This window comes from Hippoglossus hippoglossus, chromosome 9, assembly GCF_009819705.1.
Source record: "Hippoglossus hippoglossus isolate fHipHip1 chromosome 9, fHipHip1.pri, whole genome shotgun sequence".
NCBI lineage: Eukaryota > Metazoa > Chordata > Actinopteri > Pleuronectiformes > Pleuronectidae > Hippoglossus > Hippoglossus hippoglossus.
The window spans coordinates 7,655,168-7,681,411 of NC_047159.1; the positions used below are offsets into that span (position 1 = coordinate 7,655,168).

Below are 26,244 nucleotides of genomic sequence, written 5' to 3' on the forward strand. Positions count from 1 at the left end.
CACGACAACACAGAACTCGCTGGAGCGTTCAGGTGAGTGGTGTTGCAGCAGGCAGAGGCAGGCAGCAACGCATCAATTCGGCTGCGGACATTACATGTTGTTTACAGCACATCAACCAATAGCTCTCTTGACATCATCGTCTGTGTTTTCTATGTATGGTAGTGCTTTTTCTGCAAAGCCTGCAGAAAGTCTGGATAATCTCACTTTGACATTTGCATTCACACACACACACAGCCCATCGGGATAATGTCCGCAGGTTCACCGAAGTTCAGTGCATGTCTGAAAGCAGCTAAAGACACTTATAAGACAACTGTCAAATGTTCACATTTGATAAGCTGGGGGTTATTTTTTTTAATATCTTTTTAGAATACATTAAAAAGTGACTGAAACTATTTAATAGTTGCATACTGCGAGATTAGTGTAAAATCAGTTAATCAAGTGATTGTCTAACTGCTAATTCTCAGCATTACATCACACTTTCAAAAACATAATCACTCCTACCACCCAAACACATTTACACCATACAGGATCATTTGTGTTTGTCTCGTGTGTGTTGGTATAGCAAGGGAAAAGGACAGACAAAATAAATGCGAGGTCTCAGAGAGATAAGGAGACACTGCTGAGGAGCGATATGAAGGCTCCTCACAGACTCAGCTGATACGAGAGAAAGGAGAAGGTGGAAATCAAGAACCCAGACCTTGAACAAGGTTTTCAATGTGCAGCAAGGTCACATTGTAGATGTTATACACTTCATTGAAGGTGAAAAGCAGCTAAGCCAGTTTTAACAGAACAATAGACTTTAGTGTGTGAGCGGCACACGGCAGTCAATTTACAGCATTTCCAGAGTTATACCGGAAACAGGATTCATAAACTTTCTTTCTGCTGTTTTAACAAGGTTTTGTTTTAATAAGATCTTTTGTGTTATCTCAGGACCAGAAGATAATAAGCTCAATAAATCATAGACATGGAAAAGTAGCGAGAAGTGTGTGGCCCAATGTAAAAAAAAATGTTTTCACCCTTAATGTAACTGAGAAGGAGTAAAAAGTATTCTGCAAAACAACTAATCTCAGAAGTACAATTTATTGAAACAACTATTCAAATAAATCTAACAGAGTAAATATAACACTACTACCACCAACAACTACTCACCTCTTCAAATATCCCAAAGACATGTTCCTTACAGGATTGCTGAGAAAGCCTGTCTTCCCTATGTGATGCACATTATATCACTTCACATGGAGCTGAACATGTGCCTCCAGGTTCAAGTTATGAAATGGTTAAGTAACATGTTCTGTCATCATTATTAAACACGGTTACAAAACCCCACAAACCATCTCACACACACAAGTTGGGTACGCATACAGAAACTTTACATTCTTTCTCTCTCTCTCTCTCTCTCTCTCTCTCTCTCTCTCTCTCTCTCTCTCTCTCTCTCTCTCTCTCTCTCTCTCTCTCTCTCTCTCTCTCTCTCTCTCTCTCTCTCTCTATATCTCTCTCTCTCTCTCTCTCTCTCTCTCTCTCTCTCTCTCTCTCTCTCTCTCTCTCTCTCTCTCTCATTTATTTATTTATATTTATATATATATATTTTATATATATATATATAACTTATATATATAACTTATAACACCAGGCCAGATGTGACCCATTGCAAACACATAGGCGGTCATCGAGTACAGCAATAATAGCAGCCACACACAGGGGACATACCTGTGTGATGGATGGGCATTTTGACACCGGATAGATCCTGAACAAAGTGCCAATGTCATCATAGGAAACCTGGGGCCTGTACTACGAAACAAGTTCAACATACCCATGATATATTTCCGATATCCGGGTGAACTCAACCCAACAATCGCAATCAGGCTAAGCGGCCACAGGAAGCTGGTCAGTTACAATATGTTTTTGGCCTCATGGATGTCGTCATGTGCCCCTTGGGCAAGAGCATAGAGGCGCAAGCTTGTGTCCGCCAACTTGAACGCGGCTTCGGGCTGAGGATTTGAATGTCTGGGCTTACAGGCAGTTTTTTAAACATTTGAGGACATGGTCGCCAGTTACTTCAATTGTATTGTATTTGGCTGCAACGCTGTTTACCCCTGAAATTCCAAAAGTGTTTTGTGGATTCAAACACTTCACCCACTCCTCCATCGGCATAGTGCTGAGTAATGAGTGAATTGACCAATGTAACCTTTCAGCATAAGTTAACATTGGGATTTACCCCGATACGACGTGAACAAGCTTCGTAGGACTGAAAACCCTGAAATTACCCCGACATCCGCAAATCCTGCTTCGTAGTGCAGGCCTCTGATCTGACTAGCACACAAACGTTTGTTTTGTTATTGTTTGTAACGTACAAGTAAAACACCCAGAAGTCAATGTTACTTAAGAACATACTATTCAGAGCCACTTGTTAAACTCCAACAGTTAACCACCCACCATGCAACCACACCCCTTTACACCGTACACAGGATAGGCAAAGCCTGACCCAGCACTACAGTGATATCTTAATCACATGCTGCCTCCTGTAAACAGGGCCAAGAATCCATTTCTGTGACCCACTTTGTCTCAGTGAGCCAGTTTCTGGTCCAACATCCTGTGAGGTGATCTCTGTATATCCCTTTACTGCCCTTAAGGGAAGGATTTCTGTCTCCTGAGCTGTCACTCTTTAAATTACTTCTTGAATTGTATCATTTTTTAAAGGCTATTACTAATGTCATTATATTATGTTATTACTTCTAGTTTAAATTACTAAAATCTGTCACCAAGACATCTGTGGACACAAAAGCTTTTGATCCAACCATTACAGTATCATCCACTTCCTTACAGACAATACAAATACAGTTACTGATATATCTGGATAACTGGGCCAAATAAAAATCCCAAACCCTCCAAACAGATTTAGCTCTGTTGTGTTTGGTTCAATTTTTATGACATATTTTACTTTGAGTTTTGTACCTACTTAATTATAGTTTGTTTTGACTTTGTGTGTTTGTTTTGACCATAGTATACTGCAAATAAAGAGGGACAACATGAGGGCTCCCCAAATGTGAAGCCAAAGTGTCTCGATTGCCACCAGATGGCTGGCTTCCGTATAGACTAACACATATCAGCAGATGTGATGGACCAAAATAAAATATTGTATTATATGCTATAATACCAGGGGAAACATCAAGATTGACAGCGGAGTCTAACTTGCGATTGGTTGAGCGCATGCATCGGCGAGACCTTGACACCGCAGCTCCATCCATCGATTGCTGCTGCAACCCTAACCCACAGTTCATAGCATTGTGATGTGGGTAACAATGGAAACACAACAATTAACAAACAACTTTAAATATAAAAAGTTTTTCATGCAATTATAACCACAGTCACCACTATGTTGGTTCACAGGCAGAATTTGGGTGGTTACTTATCCTATTCATATAAAAAAAACATCCACTATGTAAGAAGAGCCTGGAACATGATATGAATCAGTCAGTCGCTCAAGTACCTTGGCCGCAAAGAAGGTAAACATAAAATAAAAATGTCCACACTTGTAACACTTGCCACAGTAACATAGTATGTAGCAACATGTTGTTCCATTCCTGTTTACATTTTGAGCCCTTACAGCCTCTTACACAATGTATGGTCAGTTTGTGAGGGTTCATGCCTTGAGTCCTCAAGAGGAACATCGGGATCCAGACTGAGAGTGCCGATGGATGAGTTTATGGATTCCAGTCCACTTGATGGCAGTTATGCACCTATAAGCTGGTTTTCTTAACAAACACTAAATACAAAGCGGGAGGCAGAAAGCTGCTTCTAACAACTGAAATTTTGCCATATTGGCACAGTTTAAATTATTCAATTTTTTTTGGACTACGACTTCAAGTCTGCCTTGTCTCCACTTGTTGCTTCGGCAGTAAATTGTGCTAGTAGGTTTCTTTTTAATTTGCCAGAACCTATCATAATGAAAAATCTTGGTTCAGCTGGTGCACAAAAAAAACAAGTTCAAGCTCCTACATCAAACCAGCAAAACCAGAAATCAACTCTCTTGAGAGCAACGGAGACCAGAGGAAAATTCTTTGTATGTTCGAGATGCACACTTGGTCAGAAAGTTCAATCGTTTTTCCAACAGGATACCAAAGCCTACGATAATTGACTGAACTCTAGAGCTCAACAGAACACCTCGTTCCACAACTGGTCAAATTTAAGGCACACGGTTGACAGCACTAACTTCACATACTACCTGTGCTGGCTGATTTAGTGTACAGTACAATTCACTCAAGCTGGAGGGGTATGAAAATAAGCACTGGTGGATAGGGACGGGTACCAGTTTTGGTCTTGCTCTCACACACCAGTCTGCCATTAGATGAGATCAAATTTCACAACACAGAGTCCAGTGCATAGTGAATGGACATGGTGCATGTCTAAATACTCAGCATGCAAAACCAGCACTGGGTGCACACAGACTGTACCAACACAACTAGCACTATACAGTCAACAACACTCATCTGACCATCTATTATCATTTCACACTCTGCACTAGTCTGTTGATACGTTGAACAGACCAAAGGATGTTTGTAAAAATAACCCTGACACCGGAATTCATAGGCTCAGAGTCCAAGTTCAATACATGAGAAAAGTCGGCTGCAATCCTAGTGGATAGGCAAACAGTCAGGTTCCCGAAATGCCTTGGGGGTACGAGGTGTGGTCATCCTCGTTTCCCTATGTACAATATTCCATCTGAATAAGCAAAGACAGTGAAGTTGTTTGTGCTCACTCAGATAAATGTCAAAATATTCAAAAGAAGAGCATCAAAGCTATGATCAACTCTCTGAGATGCCACAACTTCCTCAGTTAAACATCTGTCAATCCCAGTTTAACTGCTGCAAATGTCAGAATTTCTACTGGATAAACTGAGAATAAAGAGGCCTTTATCTGAGGTATAATGGTTTGATGACCCTGAGGGTGAAGGCCACAAGCTTAAACGCACAGTGAAGTTACTCTTCATACTAAAACTGCAGCTGTAGAGCGACAGTATCTTGAATAAAATTGGGGGAAACATTTTGGATCAAGCACAAATTATATAAAGTAGGTCTAGTTGTTTCTAGACATTTTAAATGAAGAATTGTTACATAATGCATCTCAAATTCTATGTAATTAAAAGTAGCAGTGCCTTAAAGTTTTAAGAATGCAGTTTAAATATAAAAAACCCACACTTCTGCATGGGATTAGGGGAAGTGATGCAGCATCTCTACCCAACAACATCAGGACTTCCATACCCTGCACATTTGAACTTAACCTTTTTGATGAAGTGTGGTTGCCTCTGACAAATGCCACCACACGCACACCTGCCCCAAAAGATACACCATGTTTACAGGACACCCCCCACCCCCATCACGAGGAGCCAATAAATCCTATACAGCCAAATAGGCTCTGGCAGCTCTGTGGTGCTGCCTGGTGTCTGTAGCTTCTCCCCAGCTCCACCAAGTGAGGTGTCACTGGTGTGAATGACACAGGACAATGTTCTCCAGTGATGCACTTCCAGCTCTGTAGAGTCACAATGGAGCCCCTCACCAGACAGCCCCTGCGTGTGAAATGTCTGTTTCCACGCTGTGTTGTCGCGCTAATTAAAAACACAGCAGAGCTCCAGAGTGGAGGAGGACCGAGGCCGCTGTTGAACATCAGCAGACACGCAGTCACTCCGCCGGGGCCCGTGGAGTCCCGCTCCAGCTACCGGAGGAGCTACCTCCACATCTCTGCGCGGTTCGCCCGCTGCCAGCCGGCTGGAGCCGCGGCTGCTACGGCGAGGAGAGGAGGAGGAGGAGGAGGAGGCCACCCGGAGCACGGCTCTCTCCTACACGACCTACTTTCTTCTATCAGCGTGTAAGTGCGTGTCTCTCACGGGATTAAGACAAAAATGGCACGTTTCTCACTCACCTGCGCGATGAAAGGGAGCGCGGAGCCCACTTCCCCTCTCAGCTAACCGTTGGCTCGTCCCCCCGTGGTCCGTGTTGTCGGAGGGGAGCGAACACACAACCTCTACCGTGAAGCCGGAGGGTGGTCCCGGGCACACAGGGCAGCGGGGCCGCGGCGGAGAGACGTCCTCGAACGGCAGGTTGGTTCTCACCGGGGGGACAGACAGCTGCTTCTCGGAGGCTCATGGACGGATCCTGTGTTTCATAAAGACACCGGGGTCGACCTCCGTCATCACGCAGCGTTCACGTCGAGCCGTGACGTTGGGAGCCCGCCCCCCCCTCTTCTGCGGCTCTGGCCAATCACGAGCGGCCCCTCGCGCTGACGTCAAAAGCAGGGCAGAGTGAATTAGTGTGTTTTGACCTGTTTTATTTAAAATCTATTGGTTTTGATATAATCTGGATCGTGACTGGTTCAGGATGAGGATACTGACTGGAGGGAAGGAAGGAAGGAAGGAAAAGAGCTTGTCATGGAATCTATGATGTCCTATTCTCTTTCTGCTCAATTAAAGGTTAGGTATGTAAGATTTGGGTGAAAGGGATCTCTTGGCAGAAATTGAATATAAAATAATCCTTGTGATGTTTTCACTATTGTGTTTTATCTAAATTGTTGTTGTTTTCTTTAACCTAGAAAGGGCGCTTTTTCTTTAATTACTTTAGCCGGTCCTCTTGGTGACTCTGTCTCTGTACTGACCCCTTTGCAAAGGTTTGAAGCTTCTTATAATAAAATATACAAAGACAGGTCTGTTGTGCGATCTTTATTTTCAGATTTCCACCACAAACTGTAACATGGTGGTGCTGTCAGGGAACTAAATAAATAGTTTTTAAATTAGAAGATAATCTCAGTAATATTAGGAACATTTTATAAGGAAAGGAAAAGACAAGACAAGATTGTGTCCTTTATATGGCTATTGCCCAGCACCATATGTTTAACTTTCCTGAAGATCTATTTCAAATTGTAAAGCTTCGACTTATCACCAGAACTTTTTACTCTCTGTTTCACATGTCCACACAGAAATGGGTCAAAGAGCTTTTGCTTATTCTGCACCTGCGACATGGAATTTACTGTAAAAGGACTTGAAGCTGCAGCGTATTAATCTCACAAAACGCCTTTAAAACCAGAATAAAAGAATGGAGAAAGGAAGGTCAAACAATTAGGTTTTTAATATATTACTGTAATGGAAGTTTGGGTACTGCTTAGAGAGAGAAGGGAGTATCTTTGGAATTAGACCGGCACTATTCTCCTGTACAGATATAGTGTCAAATATAATATACATAATATATAGTGGCATATACAGTAATGTGTGAGGATGGTAAAAAAATCCTCAACAATTACGATGTTACGTCAGGGCGAGATTGGGGAGCTAGCAGAACAGCATTGTTAAATATTTACAATATTTATTTTATGAGAGCAGCTCTAGATTATGGGTGCATAGTTTACATGTCTACTGCAGAAACCAATAAAAAAAAAATACAAGTACCATTAAGCTAAGCAGATATCCAAACTATCATTAAAGTATAAAGTCACAAAACATAGAAAGAATTCTGGGATTTAAATGACACAGGAAGACATTTTTACAGAATTAAAAAAAACATGTAGGGACTGGTGAGAGGAGCAGAGGAGAGAAAATGATTACCCATCTGAAAATTGGTCATACAGGATTAAATTATACATTTAATGATAAAATAGGCAAGCACCCAACTGGACTCTGCAAAAAAACTGAAACTGTCACTCATGTATTGATCGAGTGTAACAGATATAATGAACAAAGAAGGGAATTAATATTAGGATTAAGACAAAAAGCAAAATGTTACATCCATAAATTTGAGAGGAAAGACATCAAGGACTATACATCTTCTTCTAATGAACTTCTTAAGAGAAACAGGCCCAAATAAAAAAAATTGTTTTGTTAATTCTGTTTGCTGCCAATCTACTGCTCCACACTCAGCTCAGAAGGTGGCGGTAATGCACCTATAAGCTGGTTTGCCAACTGCCAATAAACACCAGAAGAAGAAGACCTTCAGTGTCTTTCTCATTGCCTTCCTGCCTGTAGCCTCAAATATTCCACAACACTGCCATCTGCTGTGTGTTCAGCTGCACTGCCTTTATCTGAGTGCATGAACGAATGGCTGCACCGAACAGTGATCCTGGTGTAACCCGGCTGGCAGCACCAGTAAATGTTAGGTGTGAAATTTACTTGCACAGTGTTGGATCATGTTGGGTGAAGGGACAGTGTTCTCTATGGTGGTATTTTTGGTGCAAAACAACATTTTGTAGTTGGAGAAAATAGTCACACACGTGTATTAGTACATTTGAAGTCACAGAGAACAATGATTAAGGAGGTGCAAACACAAGTTTAACCTCAAATTTGGTAATCAAAGGTGCAAAAATCCTGTGATATATCAAAAAAATTGAGAAACTCTCCCATACACTAGCTACAGTCGTGTAAAAATTGTACTTCACTACAATTTTGAAGTGCAATAGATAGTTAATCAGGACTGCATTTGGTAATGAACCCAAGTAAAAGTATTGAAGTGTTATCAGTTTATCATCATAGCCGACTAATTCACTGTTGCAGCTGATCCACGTACAGCTGCTTTAAACTATACAGTCTGGTATTTTAATTCAGTGGTTCCCAGGACAAGATTAAAAAATAAAAAGTTCTGCTCCACGTTTTTTCTCCTCAAATCTTTGCTTTGTGTGAAATATGAGATATGAGATAACCTGACCTCTTTGGGCCTCACTCTCATTCAAAAGAAATCATCTAACAGAGGAGATTTCTCTTTGGTGGAACTAACCACTCAGACATCTGAAATATGGCAAGAGTTGACAAGTTGTATTCAATAAGCAAATATAACATATCAAGTAACTATACTGTAGCTGTCAAATACACGTAGGTGAGTATTGAGTAGGGTAATATCACCTGAAAGTTTAAGTATGAAAGAAATCTTCTATATCACACTTTCACACTTACAAAATCAACTTATTTTTGGTGTTTTTAGTTGTGGTTGTGCTGTTGTCCTACTGATGAGCGTTACTCTTGTTGGTTCACTTACTCTTTGTTCACCCACATTTGTTCTCACATCATGCGAGTGCAGGAGGGAAATAGTGAAGGGACACATAAAAAAGGAGAGGTTGCAGCTTTCGACAGCATCTTTAATGAACTGACATCACAAAGGTCTTACTGTACTGTACATAATACTGTGGCACTTAAAGTCAGCATGCTCGTAGATACCCAGGAACCAAGATAAAGCCTTAATTCAGCAGGAAAGATCACACTCTAACAGTCCCTTTGTGTCTTTACTGTATCGCACAGACTCACTTTACTTCATCTGACCAGCTAAAAATAATCTGACAAAATACAAAAAAAAGAGAAATCTTTGAATAACGCATTTAAATTCTGTGAAGAACTGCCACTAAACACAATGTTAAACTGATTAACACAGAGATTTGCAGTTCTGGTCCTATTCCATCAGCTACTGCAGTACAGAGGAGACCAATACAATGTAGGATATATAACTATTCACTATACATATATACATACACACTGGTTTCCATCAGTGGTATATCAGGTGCAGGTATTTACAGTGCCTTCATTTCAGGCACATATACATAGTCATAAAATTGTAGTGCAAGCTTACTCCACATCACATATTTGAGGACAAACATGCTTTTAATTCATTCCTCTTTTTTCTGTCTGCTGTGGGGTCCCCCCCCCCGTGCTTCTCTATGTTCACTTCATCCAGTGTGAAAATTCAAGCTGATCTATGTGAGTGTGTATGACAGAGAAACAATGTGAAAGACAAGGTGTGGAAGTGTTAAAGCTTGTGTCCTTGTGTGTATCTCTCCTCCTGGTTGGTTGTTGATCTTTTTTGTCTGACGATAAAAACACAAGAAGCTCAAAAAAACCACCGGATTGATGGGAATTTGACCCAGGAAGCTCTTCTTCAGTCTCTAACAGTCCTTTTTTAATCCAGACGCAGGTGGGAGATACAGCTAAAAGAGCGCGGTGAGAAAAAGAGAACACTTTACAGCACCTACATCATGCGCCAGGATGTCATGCCTTCGTGTGGAGTTTTGATGTGCATGGGTGTGTGTGTCAGTGGTGGACGAGGGCGAATGGAGGAAAAAAAAAGAAAAAGTGTCTCGATTCCTTATATCACATTCTCAAAGAGCTGCATGGAGTTCATGATGTTCTCGTCCTGAAAAAAAGAAAGATACAAACATTTGTCAGGTAAATAATGATGACTCACTACACTTCTACACTGTACCAATTACTTCTAAATGCTAAGATAGCCTCGTGCCACCTGGAGACTTAAGTCAGCAATAAGTGAGCTGAGGCTGTACAATATCTTAAAAGTAACATTCAGTTCAACATATATGAGGAATTAAGTTTCCAATAATAAGTGTAATATGATTTATTTTTTACTCTGGATCAAATTTAGCACGCTGTTTAACAGAAACACCTCTGAAAGTTAATAATAAACTCAACACAACTAAGTGAATCAATCTGATTATCAGTGTCCAAACTTTGTAATAAAGCAATAGTGTGCACACAAAAAACATCCAGTCTGTAAATTCTGATAATGTGCCAGCCAACTTGAGTACATTCAATTGCAAAAATAGAACTGTGTGTGGAAGGAGCAGCCACAACCAACCCAGACAGACAAAAGGAGAACATGCAAACTTCCTTATTATTCTTAGCGAGTCACCTTCTGACAGGTCTCAATGAACTCTTCAATGGTCACGACACCATCTCTATTTTTGTCCATTTTCTGTGTGGAAAAGGAAAAAAAAACACAAAAACAGAAAGAACAGACTCGTTAGTGAGAGCGTTTTCAGATACTTCGTAATGTTCCTTTGATGAGAGACTAAACAGAGGCCAGGTAGCACTGTACACATGAACCTGGAAGAACTTGTCCACGTGTTCGGACGGCGCTTCATCTCGCACACACGGGTAGGTGTATCTCCCCATCATGTCATAGATTGATTGCATAATCGCCAGCATCTCCTGAAGAGAAGACGACAGAAGCAAAGTGAAGTGAGCTATTTATCGTTGTTCACGCTATGTGATAAGATTTAATATATGTGAATGAAACTCCCTTTACAAACATGGACAAAACACGGTTAAACGTGGGATCTCCCATGAAGGCATGATGCAGCACAGTCAGAGGGAAATTAAATTAAGTTTTGTTTTGAACTGAAACAGGAGCGCTTCACATGATATTACCCAGAATGCTATACAGAAAAGAGAGAGGTGGAGAGAGAGAGAGAGGAGTCCGGAGAGGCTTAATGGATCTCGTGCAGCTGTGATGTGAAAAAATATTTTATCAATGAAAGAAAACGAGCCAGCCATTATGTGGCGGTCAGTGTTGATATTGTGGTGGAGGCCACAAACAAACAATTCAGTGGAATCCCTTCATTGTTAACTCTTCCTTTGCTTCAAGACCTTTTTGGTGGATTAAAGCTAGCACGGACATTCTCTTCAATCTTTTATAGGATAAAGGTAAACCTGTAGAATTTGCCTGCAAGTCCTCTTTTAACTTCTGTGATGGAAATTTTACCTGGTGAGCCTTCTAAAATATAGAGATTAGAGAATAATAGTCTTTTAAGTATACTTTATTCCTTGCAAGGAAGGTCAGACAATCATACAGCGTGTGAAGAGCATTCTGCAGAGGGAATGACAGAGAAACAGTTGCAGGCGTGTGCTTTTTATGCAGATGCAGTGAAGAGATGTGTGTGTGTGAAGAGTTGTGAATGTATGTGAACTGTGTGTGTGAACTAAGTGAATAGTAAAATCCCAGGAGATAAGACACAGATACATGCTGAAGGCCTCCTGGCCAAGCCAGGACCCAGACACAGGCTGAAGGCCTCTTCAAGGTCTTGGGAGACCAGCACAGTCTCAGATTTGTGGCCCTGATGTCATCTTGGCAGTTACACAAGCAGAAATAGTATGCATAAGCAGAGATAATATATAGTGTGGTATAATGGTAAAATTTTCCATTACACTTCTCATTGTCAAAAAGCTGCACATCCCAATATCACACTCTCAGTACCTCTTTGGTGATGTAGCCGTCCTGATTAATGTCGTAGAGGTTAAAGGCCCAGTTGAGCTTCTCAGTGACAGAACCTCGGAGCAACACTGACAGGCCGATGACAAAGTCCTCGAAGCGGATAGAACCGTTTCTGTCGATGTCAAACGCGTTGAACAGGAAGTGAGCGTAGGTGCTTGCGTCTGTGGACAAAAGGAGTCAGGGTGAGGGGTTTAGTGTTCTGTACTTGGGTAAGGAGGGTTGCTTGTGTTATGCTTGACTAAGAGTTATAAATACTTGCTCTGGGCTCTTTGCTTGTCATAGAATATACGGCTTCCCCTCTAATTTCTCCAATAAACCCAGATCTGGATGTGTTAACAGAACAATTATTTCATATAGCCTGCTACAAAATGATGGTACTTCTGGTGTTGTTTATCCCGGCTGTCTAAATAAAGAGCCCCATAAAATGTTCAAATCATCCATCACTGGAACAGGTTTATTGTAAATTAAATCTATATAAATCATTTATCTTTACAACGGTTCTGTTTTATTGCTGCAGGAAGCCTTTGAATTAAAAACAGGTTGAAATACTTTCAATAAAATAAAACAAAATAAAGTTTTAGGACCCAATTACAGCCAGAATTGTCAATGGCTTTCGCAATGTTAAAAAACGAATATAAAAAAACTTGAAATTAGCCGCACATCAACTATTTAAAATGCTGCTTATATATATCAGTAAAAATAGTGAGATATAATGAAAGGGTGTATTTCTGAGCAGAGCCAACTCCTGATAAAGTCCATGCAGTCTCTGACAAGAGAGGAGAGGAGAGATTGTTCAAACTGCTAACCTCCTTGGGGAAAGAACTGAGAATAGATGGTCTTGAATGTCTCCTCATCAACCAGCCCGCTGGGACACTCCTGCTCAAGAGATGGAGAAAAAAACTAGATCTATATACTAGAATAATTTAAGTCTATATAAAGCATAACGATGGTGGTAAAGAAATCAAGATTAAGAAGCAATTAAGCAGCTGGACGTACATTCTTGAAGCCGCGATACAGAGACTGAAGTTCCTTCCTGGTGAACTTGGTCTGAGCCTGCAGCTGGTCCAGCCCCTCCGGCTGGTGACGCACTGTCGACAGCTCCAAGTCACTGTCGCTGCTGTCTGTGGGAGAAAGAGTGAGAGAGAGAGAGAGAGGGAGAGAGAGAGAGGGGGAGAGAGAGAGAGAGAGAGAGAGAGAGAGAGGAAGAGAGAGAGAGGAAGAGAGAGAGAGAGAGAGAGAGAGAGAGAGAGAGAGAGGTGGAGAGACGGACAGGAAGAGATTGAGAAGAAAGAAAGAAAGAGAGAGAAGTGATGTATAGAGGGAAAGATGAGGAGAAAAAGAGGGAGGATGGGGCAGACTGAGTGTGTGGATGCAGGTTTAACATTTGGGGAGGAGGTGGGGTCACACATTCAACAGGGAGGCATTTTATCATAGAGGAGGAGGGGAGAACGTGCAAGTTCCAGAGAAATGTAATAAAAAACTTCAAAGGAGCAAGGGGCAGGCAAACGAGGGAGTAAAAAAGAAGAGGAGGTACTTTCTTTATGGCGGAAATGTCACCGAACACGCATCGTAGTGTTCTTTAAATAATTAGAATAAATAAATACAAAAAAAATCTGAATTTGGGAAATCCAATCAAAGCCACGTTGTCTTTTTTACGCACAGAACAAATCACCATTAAGTGTTGCAGCATCATTGGTTACCAGTTCACACACATTAAGAGAAAGCACTGCACCACTGGGAAAAAGAAAACATTCCAAAAAAAGGGAGGGAAGTTTTCCTGAGTTATAGTTTGGGTTTCTCCTGTTTCCATACTCACCATCTTTAGACAAGAGAGAAAGAGGAGTGTTGACACCAAGAAGGAGTGAAAGAGAGAGCATGGAGAACAGTGGGAGAGTGATAGTAAGAGGAAGAAAAAAACAAAAACAAAACAAAGATAACAAGTCAGATCGGACACAGAGGATTATATGACGAGCGCTGAGTAATCCAAACTCAGGTATTCTGATAACACATCCAGCAGAGCAGTGAAATATCATATACTGTGAAACATAAAGCAAAAACCTATTTGCTTAGTGATGACCATCGACTGTAAATAAAGATGCATGATGTGTCTCCACTTCTGTTCACTATCCAGAAATGAAGCTAAAAAAATCCAAGATACAGATATTTGGAGGCGGAATCTGTGCAGTGGCGATCAGGGGATGGGGGTCCCGTCGATACATGTGCTCGACTAATCACAAGTCAGTCTCAGCTATCAATCATGACATGTCACCCGTTTTTATAGCATCTAACTTACCAGAAAAATCTGCACTTTAACAAACATCAGTGATAAAAACTAAAATGACAGAAACCATTTCAGAGAAAAACCTGTACTTTGACTTCATAGCTTGTCCCATAATAACATGGAGGAGGCGGCATTTATGTACTGCAGCCAGCCAACAGGTGGCAATCAAAACGCTTTGGCTTCACTTGTGGGAGCTGTCATGTCGTCCATCTTTATCTACAGTCTATTGTGATGACTGAACATGAGGAAGACCATGAGAATAAACATCCAGAAAATAGGAGTGAGTGGACACAAAATAATATGCATGAATATTTCAATTTCAATATTTGATTTTTTTATCCATAGCTGGAATGCCACTGTTTCCTAACGCAGCAAGTCATTAAGATAAATCCAGATTTTTATAAAAGCACCAACATACCAGACAGAGCCCGACCAAAACATCAGCGTCCAGTTTCATCAGCTGATTTATGGTAATTGCAGGTAATTCGACTATGGCTTTTATCACGGCCAAGAAAATAAAAAGAACATTTAAAAGAAATTAAAGCAGGGGTTCGCTGAATATAGAGCTTGAGGTATTTTATTACCGATGACACTATTGTACTCCACTGTTGGCAACACACTAACCCCCCCCCCCCTTAACAATGTCTGGTCATTAAGAAGAAATTACAGAAAGAGCTGATGCAGACACTCCCCCTGCAAATAACCAAATGTAAAGGATCCTTGACAAATACCATTGTTTATGATGTGTGTTTCAAATCAGCTGATGCATTGATTCACAGATTTTTTTTAAACTATCAAATTTCCTGTATGGGTTGGGTGCCAATAAACAAATATAGCAGCAATAAGTGATTAGTTTTTCCATTGTAGCCTCGAGATGATCACGACTGATGAACTAAAATGACCTCGTTATTTACATCCTTTGTTCTCGTCTCATCTTTAGAAGGATCTCACAACTACATCTTCTCCTCATACGATTTTTTTTACCCTCCACACTTGGATCATTAAAGTAAAACATTTCTTTCCAGCCTCCTCGCTCCTCGCTCCATCTCATCCTCTTCCTCCTCCTCCTCTTCATTCCCCCTCTCCCAGGTTGCCTCACCGGTCTCAGTGATGTCGATCAGGCCCAGCAGGTGCATGAGTTTGAGGAACATGATCACAAGGCAGACGATCCCAACTGTCTGCAGTCCCTCCGTCTCCCACCTCACACTCATCGTCCCCTCTTCTTCAATCGTGTCTTCCAGGGTTCTCGTCTTTCCGTCTTCTTCTGCTACATTATTGGACTTTCTCCGCACATTTGTTTCACTCCCTTCTTTCAGTTCATCCTTCATGACTCTGAAACATCGTGACTCAATCTTCACTCATCTTTTTTTCTCGTTTATTCTTATTTTACTCTCCCCTTCTACTTTTTTATAATTGACTGCCTCCCCCCCCCCCCCCCCCGTTCTCGTCCTGCTCTGAAGGGTATTCTCCAAGATGAATAGCGGCGTCTGATGGTCTTTTATTAAGGTCAAGTGGATCCTATTACCTCAAGAGAGAGAAAGAGAGACAGACAGAGAGAAAGAGAGAGAGAGGGAGAGAGAGAGAGCAAGAACCCCCCTCCTAAAATCTGAACCGCAGCTTTAATCCACAGGAAATACAAGTTCAGAGCGCAGAGATTCTCACATCACACATGTAGAAGTTGGTTTTGGGATTCCTCCAGTGTTTCTTATTCCTCTAGCTGAAGACAAACCTCCCATCAAAGACCAAAAACACAGCCAACATTCTCCCAGTGAGCGCTGACTGAGTGACTGAGCTCCTCTACGTCTACATCCTCCCTCCATCTCACATCTAATTAACCTGTGAACTCCTGAGGAAACACAGGAGAGCCACGTTTCTCCCACTTTTATCAAAACAACTACATACAACACACTAAATACATCAGTGCACCTGATACTGTGAATTTAAGTGAACAGGATCGACAAAGATTGAATACGTTTTGCTAAATGTGACGTACAGAACAACGGTTTGCCTTTAAGGAACCAGTGGGGGCGGTGGCAAAGGTCAACAGGTGTCCTGGATCCCATTCTCCCAGTCATCTCTGTGATCCACTTTCTAATTGCTCCCTCGTCTCTCCTGGGCTTCGTAGCACAGATTGAATACGGCATCAACTCAGTGGAGTCCCGTCACACACACTCACACCATATGACATAAAGGGAAACAGTGAGCAAACGCTCCCTCAGGTCCTGTGACACTTATTCATTTCATCAGCTCATTTTTAGGGAGGGAGGGTGGATAGATGGATGGATGGATAAATATATTGATGGATGGACAGATAGATAACAGAGGCCTGATACCCTATAAAATATTAACAGTAAAAATATTATTACTTATAACATTAAAGAGTACTGAAAGTAAAATTACTCATCCTGCAGAACTCCTGAATCATCCTGACTGATTTCATTTAAACTCAGAGATAAATAAAGTAATAAAAATCATAATCTATAAAAAAAAAAAAGATCTGTTATTTATATTAATAATCTGATTCTGAAAAGAAACAAGTAACTTGAGATATAAAAAACTGAATTTGAAAACTGACTGGACTAAATACATAGATACATTCCACCAGTGCTGTCATTTCACTGGCTTATCTTTGAGTGATGGTCAATCCAGAGTCTTGAGCAGGATATTATTAATAATGAATCATTCATTTAATGTTCAGGTCATTGTTATTTTACTACAATTCAGAGACAAATATTGTATATTTTACTCCACTACGTTTAGTTAATAACTTTCTTTACAGCTTTAAATAAGTAATACAAAATAATGCATAATAAAGTATGATGTATTTATTATATAATATTTAAGATGAGACTTTACTGATCCCATGGGGGAGATTCACAATTGACCAAAAAGATTTTGTATTTATGTTTATTATTATTCATGCTTTGTATTGATTCTTAATACAAAATTATAAACAATAAAAGGTAAATACCAAGGACTAAAAAACACACATAAAATATAAGCTGTTAAATGATATATAATCCAGCTGGTAAACATGGAAACAACAGACTGATTTCCTCTCCATCTCTCTGTGCGCTTTATTGATGCGACTCACTAAAATATCTTGTAGTCAAATGTGGAGTAAAAATACCAGATGTTGTATCTCAGGGCTTCAGAATGAGGCTCATACATCTCTAAAGACACGGCTACCTCTGGCATCGATGTCATCCCAAAATAGGACCGAGCTGGACTCAACCCAAAGTCGACATGAGAGCGGGGAGAGGAGCCCCAGAGTGCAACAACAAGCCAATGTCAACACTTCTATTTCACATCGGACCATTTCACTGGACACAAGAGGCGTGACGTGTGCAAGCATCACTCCTCGAGTGCTGATATCATAAATAATGCAACAGATAAGTGATCAGACCTCATCTGCCTGGTGATTGATAAATGGCCTTTAATGCACTGCTGCTAAATGTGGATTATCTGCACAGGAGCAGAGGGGATGTTGTTTCCAGACAAGATAAAATTACACTGCTTGAATAATGATTGGTCTGATATTTTTACCCCCTAGTACAAACAATCTTTAAAATACTTTTCTATGTCTCATGTCCTCAAATGTTTGGGAAATAAGACATTGTATCAGCATGAGGCCACTTATTTAGAGGATTTTTAAACCCTGAGCAGAATCTTACACATAAATCAGCCAATGTGTAGAATTAAATCATAAAATGTCAAGTTATCAACAGGCTGAATAGTGTGGTGTTCAAGTGTGAAGTTAAACCACAAGAGGGCAGCAGTCTGTATGCTACTTAAAACACATACACACATACACACACTCTAACCTCTGTGTTGAGTCCCTGCAAAGGGTCACACAGTAAATCTGAGGACTCATGAGATTCTGAAGAGATTCTGTTAAACTACTTCTTACTTATCTTTTTTGGCCTTGAGCAGTTATTGAAATAAAACCATCAGAAATGTGTCTTTGATGAACTTCCATGTTTATGGTGCCACAGCTGTGCATAAACCAGTTTACAGGCAAGTTTAGAGCCACGCATTTGATCTGTATAAATATAATATACTTTATAAACCAATCACAAAGTTCATATTTTTTGACTTGAGTGAGTGAACTTCACTTTGCACCACTGGCTGCTATTTGGAATCTATTTCTATTTAAAGAGGGCACAACATCTGGACTTTTAGTTTGACTACATGAAGACAGGCGATGAAAGACAACAGATGTGTTTTAACTCCCGCTATCTGCTGCCAGATAGTTAAACATGATGAAGACAATGAAGCAGGCGACTTACTGACACTGCACTTGGTAAATTAGTCCCAGTGGGAGATGGAGAGGTAATGAAGTGGCCGGAATGAGGATGAAGATGCATGAGGAGAAATTCGGAGCCTACTGAGGGATGGCCAATGTCCTTCAGGGTCCTGGAGGAGTACTCCAGGCTCCATATTTAGGCGGCCTTAGTGAAAGCCTGTTCAATACTGCATGTATAATTGATGTGAAGTAATGCTAAACCGGGGTGTAGGCCCTGCCACACTGGGAGGAAGAGGAGGAGGAGGAGGAGGAGGAGAAGGAGGGAGGGGGTCTCGATTTGAAGAACTGAAAATTGGAGAGATTGAGAAGAGTGATAAATTATGAAAGGGCATTACTGGTGTTTTTGTTGAATTTACTACTTATGATTCAGAGCCGTATGAGAAGCACTAATGTGCCGACTGGAGCCTTCCTGCTGTAATTGTCTTGGCAAACTGACTGCAGGCCACTCTGACTGTCTGGCCTTCAGCCCAAAACTCTTATCAAAGGGAGCTGCATCATTCAAAGAGTCCCAAATGTACACAGTCTATTGGCCCATCAATGTTTTATGATATACCCCTTAGTGGGCAAAATAAAACATCCCATTAACCTTTTCCCACTACGATGCCATACATAGATTTGCTGATAGTCTGTAATTAATAATGGGTCCACAAATACAAAAACACACAGTAAAACTCATTCTATGTATTTTATATCCATTTAGGTTTGTGTTTCTTCGGTTTGAAGGCATTTTTACTTGATTAGATCCAAACACAGTAGTTACAGGAGAGGATTGACAGGGACAGAGGGACAGAGGGACAGAGTCAGGAGAGATAACCTGCAATAATCATCCCTACAGCTGGACTCTAACCAGCTTCAACAACTTTTCCTCTATTTATTTTATTCATGTATTTTTCCAGGGATAATTTTCTTGATCACGAAATGTTCCTCAACTTGAACGAACACATACTTGTCAATTTAACCTCTGAGGCCACCCAGTGTCATTTGTCAACATTAGTGTCATTGTAAAGCCACTGCTGTCCCTCAGTCGGCTATATTATAGTGTTTTATTAACCATTTATTGAATGTTTATCCAGTGGTTATATTGGAGGGAGGGGGTTGAGGTATGTTTAGTAAGTACATGAGGTAGATAACGGTTGCACCAAATTGCAGGTCCCTCTTAAACCAGTAGAGGGGCCTCAGGTGGGCCCTTACCTTCAAACGAGGACATGGGCTCCAGGATGCCAAACTGCTTGAGAACTGCCATGAAAAGGATGATGACCACTCCGATGGCAAACAGCTCCATGCCCTGGATCCCCATGACTGCAGGACAAGGGAGGGGGGGGGGCCCACTCAGGGCCGAGCCTGCACGAGAAGGCCTGGTCTCGGGGAGAGAGACGATAGGAAACCCCGGGCCAGGCTAGTCAACAACAAGGGTTTTCAACAGGGACGGACCAGGACGGGACAGGATTCAATCTGGTTGGTGGGTGGCAGCATGGGTTTGTTTCCAGGCCCAAGACGCAGCATGAGAACCAGGCCAGTGAGCTGGATGAAGGCTGCTCTAATGTCAACACTGATGCTGAAGTGGAAAATACGTGGAAGTCGACATATATGGAAAACCTCCCTCTCCGGACCCATGAGGGAAAATGGGGGTTGTGTCACGAGCCATTTATTACAGTGCATTAAAGGAGACGTTAAGAGTCACTTTCCAGACTTTCATCCTGCATACACACACTCAGGAGCTCGGACTGGCAAAGACACAAGTTACTGCTCATCGTCTTAATCCAAACAGCTATTATCAGTCCTCGCCTCATAGTTTACACTCATGAATCACATCTTGGTTTTAAATAAAAACGTCGTTTGGGCAAAGCAAAGAACTCGATTACAGCCTCGAAGTCCATTTTCAGAATTATGCTCCCATTAGGTGGGAGAGAGTCCAGGTGAATGCAGGCGACTTATTGAAATACACAACGTCAGAAAACACAACATGCGATACTCATCTTCCATGCCTTTAAATGGCAAAACAACATAGGCGGGTATAAATAAATTACCCCATTATAGGCGCCGATCACACAAGCAATTTGTGAAACCTCAGCTCTGGAACAAAATCATACTGCAAACACTCTTTATGTGCGAACTGAGGACAATCTGACTATCTAGTCTTCACGGCATCTGGGATAATATTCATAACAGCAATACTGAGGATGAGGTAATCTTCCAAAACAGACATGATGCAAAAAAGTAGGCTCCCATGCAAAGTGAAAACTCTGATGAACAAAAAATGGGGGAATTAACTTGTTGGACTTCTGACAATTTAAGTCAGGCAAGAAATCCCTTTGTCGGTAATCCTTTGGTCATCCTAGCACCTTTTAGCACAGCGGTATAAACAGTTACATTCAGGATCGGTGTTGTGCTTCCGTCCGCTTCACTGTTTGTCCAAGTCCAGGTCCAGATATGGAAGAGTATGGCCCTGGAGAGAAGGCACTTAGAGCAGCAGCAGCGTCCAGGGAGGGAAATCCTGAGAAACTGAGAGGAGCCGTGGGGAATGAAACCTCCTCCTGCGGTCTCTACCTCCTCCGCACATATTTTTCCATCACTCCCTGCTCTGGGCAGCTTTTTTTTAATTTATCTGTTGCAACTTTACCTCCCTCGACTCAGTCCGTCTGCATTCGCTCCAGCCGAGGTTTAATAACTAAAGTCCACCTTAAACCTTCCACCCATCCCGTCGTTCTTTTTGGTCTCTCCTTACTCTACCGCACTCCTCCTTTTTTTTCGTCTGTCCATCTGATTTGCTTTTGCACCCCGGGGCTTTGCATCTCCTCCTCCTCCTCCTCCCCTCCTCCTCCTCCTCCTCCTCCCTCCATCTCCTCTGTCGTTCCATAACTTTGGCTGACCGAGGAAAGAGGGAGCCTCTCTGCTCGGCTCCCTCTTTCCTCTACAAATTGTCCATCCTTTCTCCACCACATCCACCTCTTCACCTCTTTGTCTTCTCCTTCTACATCCAGAGGCTGCAACTACTACTACATAGGTGCAACAGTTTTGCTTCTCTTTGTTATTTTGTATATGTTTGTGTTTGTTTTAAACCTTTTCTTAGTAACTTTTACGTCTTATTAGTCATTATTTGTCAGGTAAAACTCTGACTCTAGTGAGGGGGGGGGGGGAGAGAGGCAGTTAACGTAATTCTAAACCCTGGACTCTGAATATTTCACAGTGCCTGGAAGATGTGCAACAGTTGGATAAAGAGTAGATGGAAGAAAAATGTATGTGTGAAGATAAGTGTGGATAAGGTGTGGGGTGGTTGCAGAAAAACTGATGACTCTCACTTACTAATGCATCAAGATAAGATGGGAATAGAATTACACCTGTGTGTGTGTTCAATCTATTACCCTTATTTAGGGGACATACATTTTTCACATTATAGGAACTTGTCTTCCTTATGGGAACAAAGAACAAGTCTGGATGTATATCACTATACTTTAATATATGTTAAGGTGAAGACGTGTTTTAAGGTTAGGTTAAGGTTCGGTCTACGTCAAGTTTTGGTTCAGGTTAAGGTTGGGGTAAGGGTTTGGTAGAAGTTAAGGTTAAAGTTAGAGAAAAGAAGGAGACACAAATGGGAGGCCAGAGAGAGAGAGAGAGAGAGAGAGAGAGAGAGAGAGAGAGAGAGAGAGAGAGAGAGAGGGATCAATATCTTTGTGGTGAGGTGGCGGTGGTGGTAGTGGAGCTTCTCTCGTTTTTTGCACTTTGGACATTTTACCAGAAGAAACTAGGTCAGCCATTACTCATAAAATAAAAAGATAAATCCATCTATCCGGTCTCTACTGTCACTATTTCTTAATATGCCACAGTGTGTGTGGAGCATCTCTACAGCAGAGGAAACACCCTGAAGGTCAAATTTACATTTCAGTTACCACTTTGAGGAGGAGAGTGGCTCAGGTGACAGGCTTTCACACACTAAACACACACACAACACACCGTGCAGGTATATCTGAGCATACTGTTGTTAGAATATGTGATGTATTTGAGTTTCTTCTCTTGTGTGTGTGTGTGTGTGTGTGTGTGTGTGTGTGTGTGTGTGTGTGTGTGTGTGTGTGTGTGTGTGTGTGTGTGTGTGTGCAGGCCATTAGGGCACTAACAGGTTTTTTAAAAGGTATGCTTGGCGCTGCCTGCTGACACAACAGTCAGTAAGAGAAGGGAGAGAGAACCCAGAATGTTTCCTCACATTCGGACACGTCATCAAAGACCACCTCAGGCTTCACCACAGTCAGAGAGGAGGGAGACACTTAAACCTCTTGAATGCACACGACAATGACTCTGCTCTCACATGTTTAAACGCACTAACGAATACCGACACCTCCTGCAGCTAACTCTCTGGTAATGAAGGAATTTTGCATTGTGGGAAGAAGTTGTGTTTCAAGTGAAGTGCCCTGAACCCCTAATCCTAATCCTAATCCTGTTTCTAAAAGCAAGTTTAAACCCTCAAACAGCACTTTGAAAAACTGAGGGGTGGATCCTCACTTTCCCAAAACGACCCGACTCCATATGGTCTATGCTCAAACTGGTTCTCAGAAAGACATTACAAGATGGTTTCAAGTCTTTCAATACATTTTTTAATAAAAAATGGCAACTTTTTAAAGTTCCTGCTCCTAAAATGTGACCATTTTTTGCTTTTTCTCATCTTACATATAAAGTTAAATGAATATATTTCAGTTTTGGACTGTTGGTCAGACAAAGATGCAAAGGCGAAGAAGCCATATAGGAGATATAATACTCTATTATAATACTAGTATTAATATACTATGTTCTACTGCTCCACATACTGGAGTAACAATATTAAGTCACATTCTATTTGTTCTATCTGGTAAAAAAATGGAAATAAGAAAATGGTCTGTATTCATAAAGCACCTTTCTAGTCTCCACTCAAAGCACTTCACAGTAGAAGTCACATTCACCCCTTCACACACACATATCTTGCCCAAGGACACTATGGCATGCAGCCTGGAGGAGCCAGGGATCAAACCAAAAACCCTCTGGTTAGTGGTCGACCCGCTCTATCGCCCGAGCCACAGCTGCCCTAAGTAGCTACACATCAATTATTTGGACATGATATTTAACAAATACTATTTCGCTTGAATTACTGCTCAGTCCAGTCCATACACTTATTTAATTAGGGGAAGAGAGAGAGAAGAAATGAGTGATAAACAGAGAGAGCGATGGATGAATGAGTCGACAACGGGACAAATGACGAGGGTGCGAGCGCCTACCTGAGCGATGGTACCTGGCTGCACCGTGGCCACAGTGAGGGAGACAGCTGGGCCGAGAGAGGCGCCTCCTGGCCTCCACAGAGAGAGCGGCCATCACAGCTCCCATGATGCAGCTGAACTACACCACAACGACGAGGCAGGCCCTGCTAACCAGCTGCTCTGAGACACTTTGGATTCAACAGGAGACTCAAAGAGGATCCAAACTTTTTAAGCCTAAATGTGAAAAGCTCCAAGATGGAGAAGTTCTATAAATCTCTTGGTTCCTGGCTCAGTGTTAAAAAAGTCTGAATCTCACGTACTGACAGGAGCAGCTGCCCAACACTGTGGAAAAGGCATCGGGTGAGAGTGTGTATTTGTATATGTGTGTGTGTGTGTGTGTGTGTGTGTGCATGTGCTTTTGACAGAGGCCACGTTAGAAAATCTGTTTGAACTTTTTTACATCAAGTCACAGTGAGAGATAAAAAAAAAAAGAGATCAGAAGCTGCTGACCTTTCACATCACACACCTCCACATCTCTTTTTTCCCGTCTGTCTCACTCCCTTCCTCTCGTCTGACCGTTCTTCACATGACCATCTTCACTGCACGTCTCTGATAGACTCTCTCACTGGAGAGCATCACACGCCAAACTGATCTATATCACAAATTTTTTTTTAGGGGAGCCATAGTCTCTGTTTCTCACCATTATAAATTATCTGTGTCAAGACCTTTTTCAATGGGGGATTCTCGTTTTACAAGGAATTGAATCACGGCTGTTTATTGCTCTCTGTAAGCTGATAGTATAAATTGACAACTTGGCTTTTCAGTCAGAATCTTGATCTACTCACCGCTGCAGTTTATGACAAATGGACTAATATCCCTCATATCCCATTTGTAATTACCAGTGGTGGATGTTCTGGTTTTAACAATCCGCAATTTGAAATCGCAATAAATCCTTAATCGTTCAAACGGTCAATGTATTCCTGGACAGGACCCGGCACAGAGACCTGGGAGTGTCTCTCAGGGATAAACACATGAATATGACTCCTCTGTGCTTCCAGTAAACTGTAAAATGAGCTTGGTTACATCAGCTGCAGAATGTGAGAGTGTCCCTGTGATCGTGCAGCACTGTGGCCTAATGAAGGCTGAAAATAAACTAAAATTCAAATCAAATCATGTAGATCGATGTTAAATAGTGAAAAACATAAAAGCAGCATAACATCCATTTTTAACGTGCTTGTGTAAAACTAAGTAAATCCTGAATCAGGTCCATTCAACTTATTCAACTCCTTTTTAATGTCAAACTTCACAGAGAGCTCACACCCTGAGGTGAGATCGTACAGTGGCTAAATGATTGTGGTTGACAGTGTATTGATTGCCTTTAGTATTATAATTTGCAATGTATCAAAACATTGATGATGCAGAGAGCTCCAGAAACAAGCACTATAAAAGAGACTGTTGCAGTCAGTTAATATGTTATTTTAACTTATTGTCTTGATCAAGTGATGTTATTTTCTGTTTTGTAAATTCCCAGCCAAAAACACGATATCTACATTCTTTGTTCTCTTCGACCAGCAGTTTAGAACTAAGGACATTTTCAGCTTGTCATTATAAAGCACAAAACAAAGCGGTAAACAATCACAATTTAAGAAGCTAGACTGAACAAATGTTTGAAATTACTATGCATAGAATATTCAATTGCCAACCTCTGTGCTCGATAATAGAGAGAAATTAAGAAATTCAATTCGATATTTTGGGGATCTGGACTGTTGGTTGGACAAAACAAGACATCTGAAGACATCACTCTGGGAACTTGTGATGGATGTTGATGACTCACTCTTTTACTGACATTTCAGAGAAAGATAAAATAATTGGTTACACGAATATATTCCTGTTCCTTTGCAGCTATGTAAGTATTCCACCTGACCACTAGAGGACACTGGACACTGTGTAACAGAGCGGAGCAGCCCACATTCATTCACTGAAGGAAATTAAACACGAGAGTGGGGATCAAATCTTTCAGATTCTTCTTCCGATAGAAGCAAACTCAGCTGCAAACCAATAGGTGGAAGCTCTGCGGTTTGTCACATCATCATTTTCTGTGTTTCACAAAGAAATGATTGATCACTAACAACCAATAAATGGACAAAAAAAAAAAAACAAGCCTCAAAGAAATATAGGATTGCAGCAGTGAAGCTTGTTTTTCTCATCATGTTATCATCCACACAAGTGTAAATCTGTACAGTGGACACAGGCAGTGAGCCTGCAGGACTGAACACACTCATTACACATGTCTATTTAATGCTTCTTCCCTAACAACCTGCTCCAGGGACAGGAGATGGAAACTTTTCTTGATGTTGCACTCAGCGTCGATATGAATGGCCCTCTCTAAATTCAGTAAACAACACCGCAGAT

General features: G+C 41.4%; 2 protein-coding genes across 13 annotated transcripts in view; both read right to left on the minus strand.

Moving 5' to 3' along the window:
- The window catches only part of slc23a2 (solute carrier family 23 member 2), a 29,925-nt gene extending 23,395 nt beyond the window's left edge, over positions 1 to 6,530 (minus strand). For 2 of the 4 annotated variants that reach the window (XM_034594969.1, XM_034594968.1), the window contains exon 1: positions 5,917 to 6,530. The gene's annotated coding sequence lies outside the window, so the exon portion shown is untranslated. The remainder of the gene's footprint in view (positions 1 to 5,916) is intronic. The other 2 variants (XM_034594971.1, XM_034594970.1) reach the window with 2 other exon arrangements.
- A 2,775-nt stretch (positions 6,531 to 9,305) lies between these two features.
- LOC117768015 (calsenilin-like) overlaps positions 9,306 to 26,244 on the minus strand; it is a 34,473-nt gene continuing 17,534 nt past the window's right edge. The window contains exons 1-8 of one of the 9 annotated variants that reach the window (XM_034596052.1): positions 23,854 to 24,092; positions 13,843 to 13,845; positions 13,023 to 13,147; positions 12,833 to 12,902; positions 12,009 to 12,187; positions 10,859 to 10,963; positions 10,665 to 10,727; positions 9,306 to 10,154 (exon numbers count right to left, since the gene is read on the minus strand). In XM_034596052.1, coding sequence (XP_034451943.1) covers positions 10,107 to 10,154; positions 10,665 to 10,727; positions 10,859 to 10,963; positions 12,009 to 12,187; positions 12,833 to 12,902; positions 13,023 to 13,147; positions 13,843 to 13,845; positions 23,854 to 23,959 — 699 coding nt within the window. In that variant the 5' untranslated portion in view covers positions 23,960 to 24,092 and the 3' untranslated portion in view covers positions 9,306 to 10,106. Of the gene's footprint in view, positions 10,155 to 10,664; positions 10,728 to 10,858; positions 10,964 to 12,008; positions 12,188 to 12,832; positions 12,903 to 13,022; positions 13,148 to 13,842; positions 13,846 to 15,401; positions 16,609 to 19,804; positions 21,303 to 23,853; positions 24,093 to 24,423; positions 24,427 to 26,244 lie in introns of those variants that run through there. The other 8 variants (XM_034596051.1, XM_034596045.1, XM_034596048.1 and 5 more) reach the window with 8 other exon arrangements.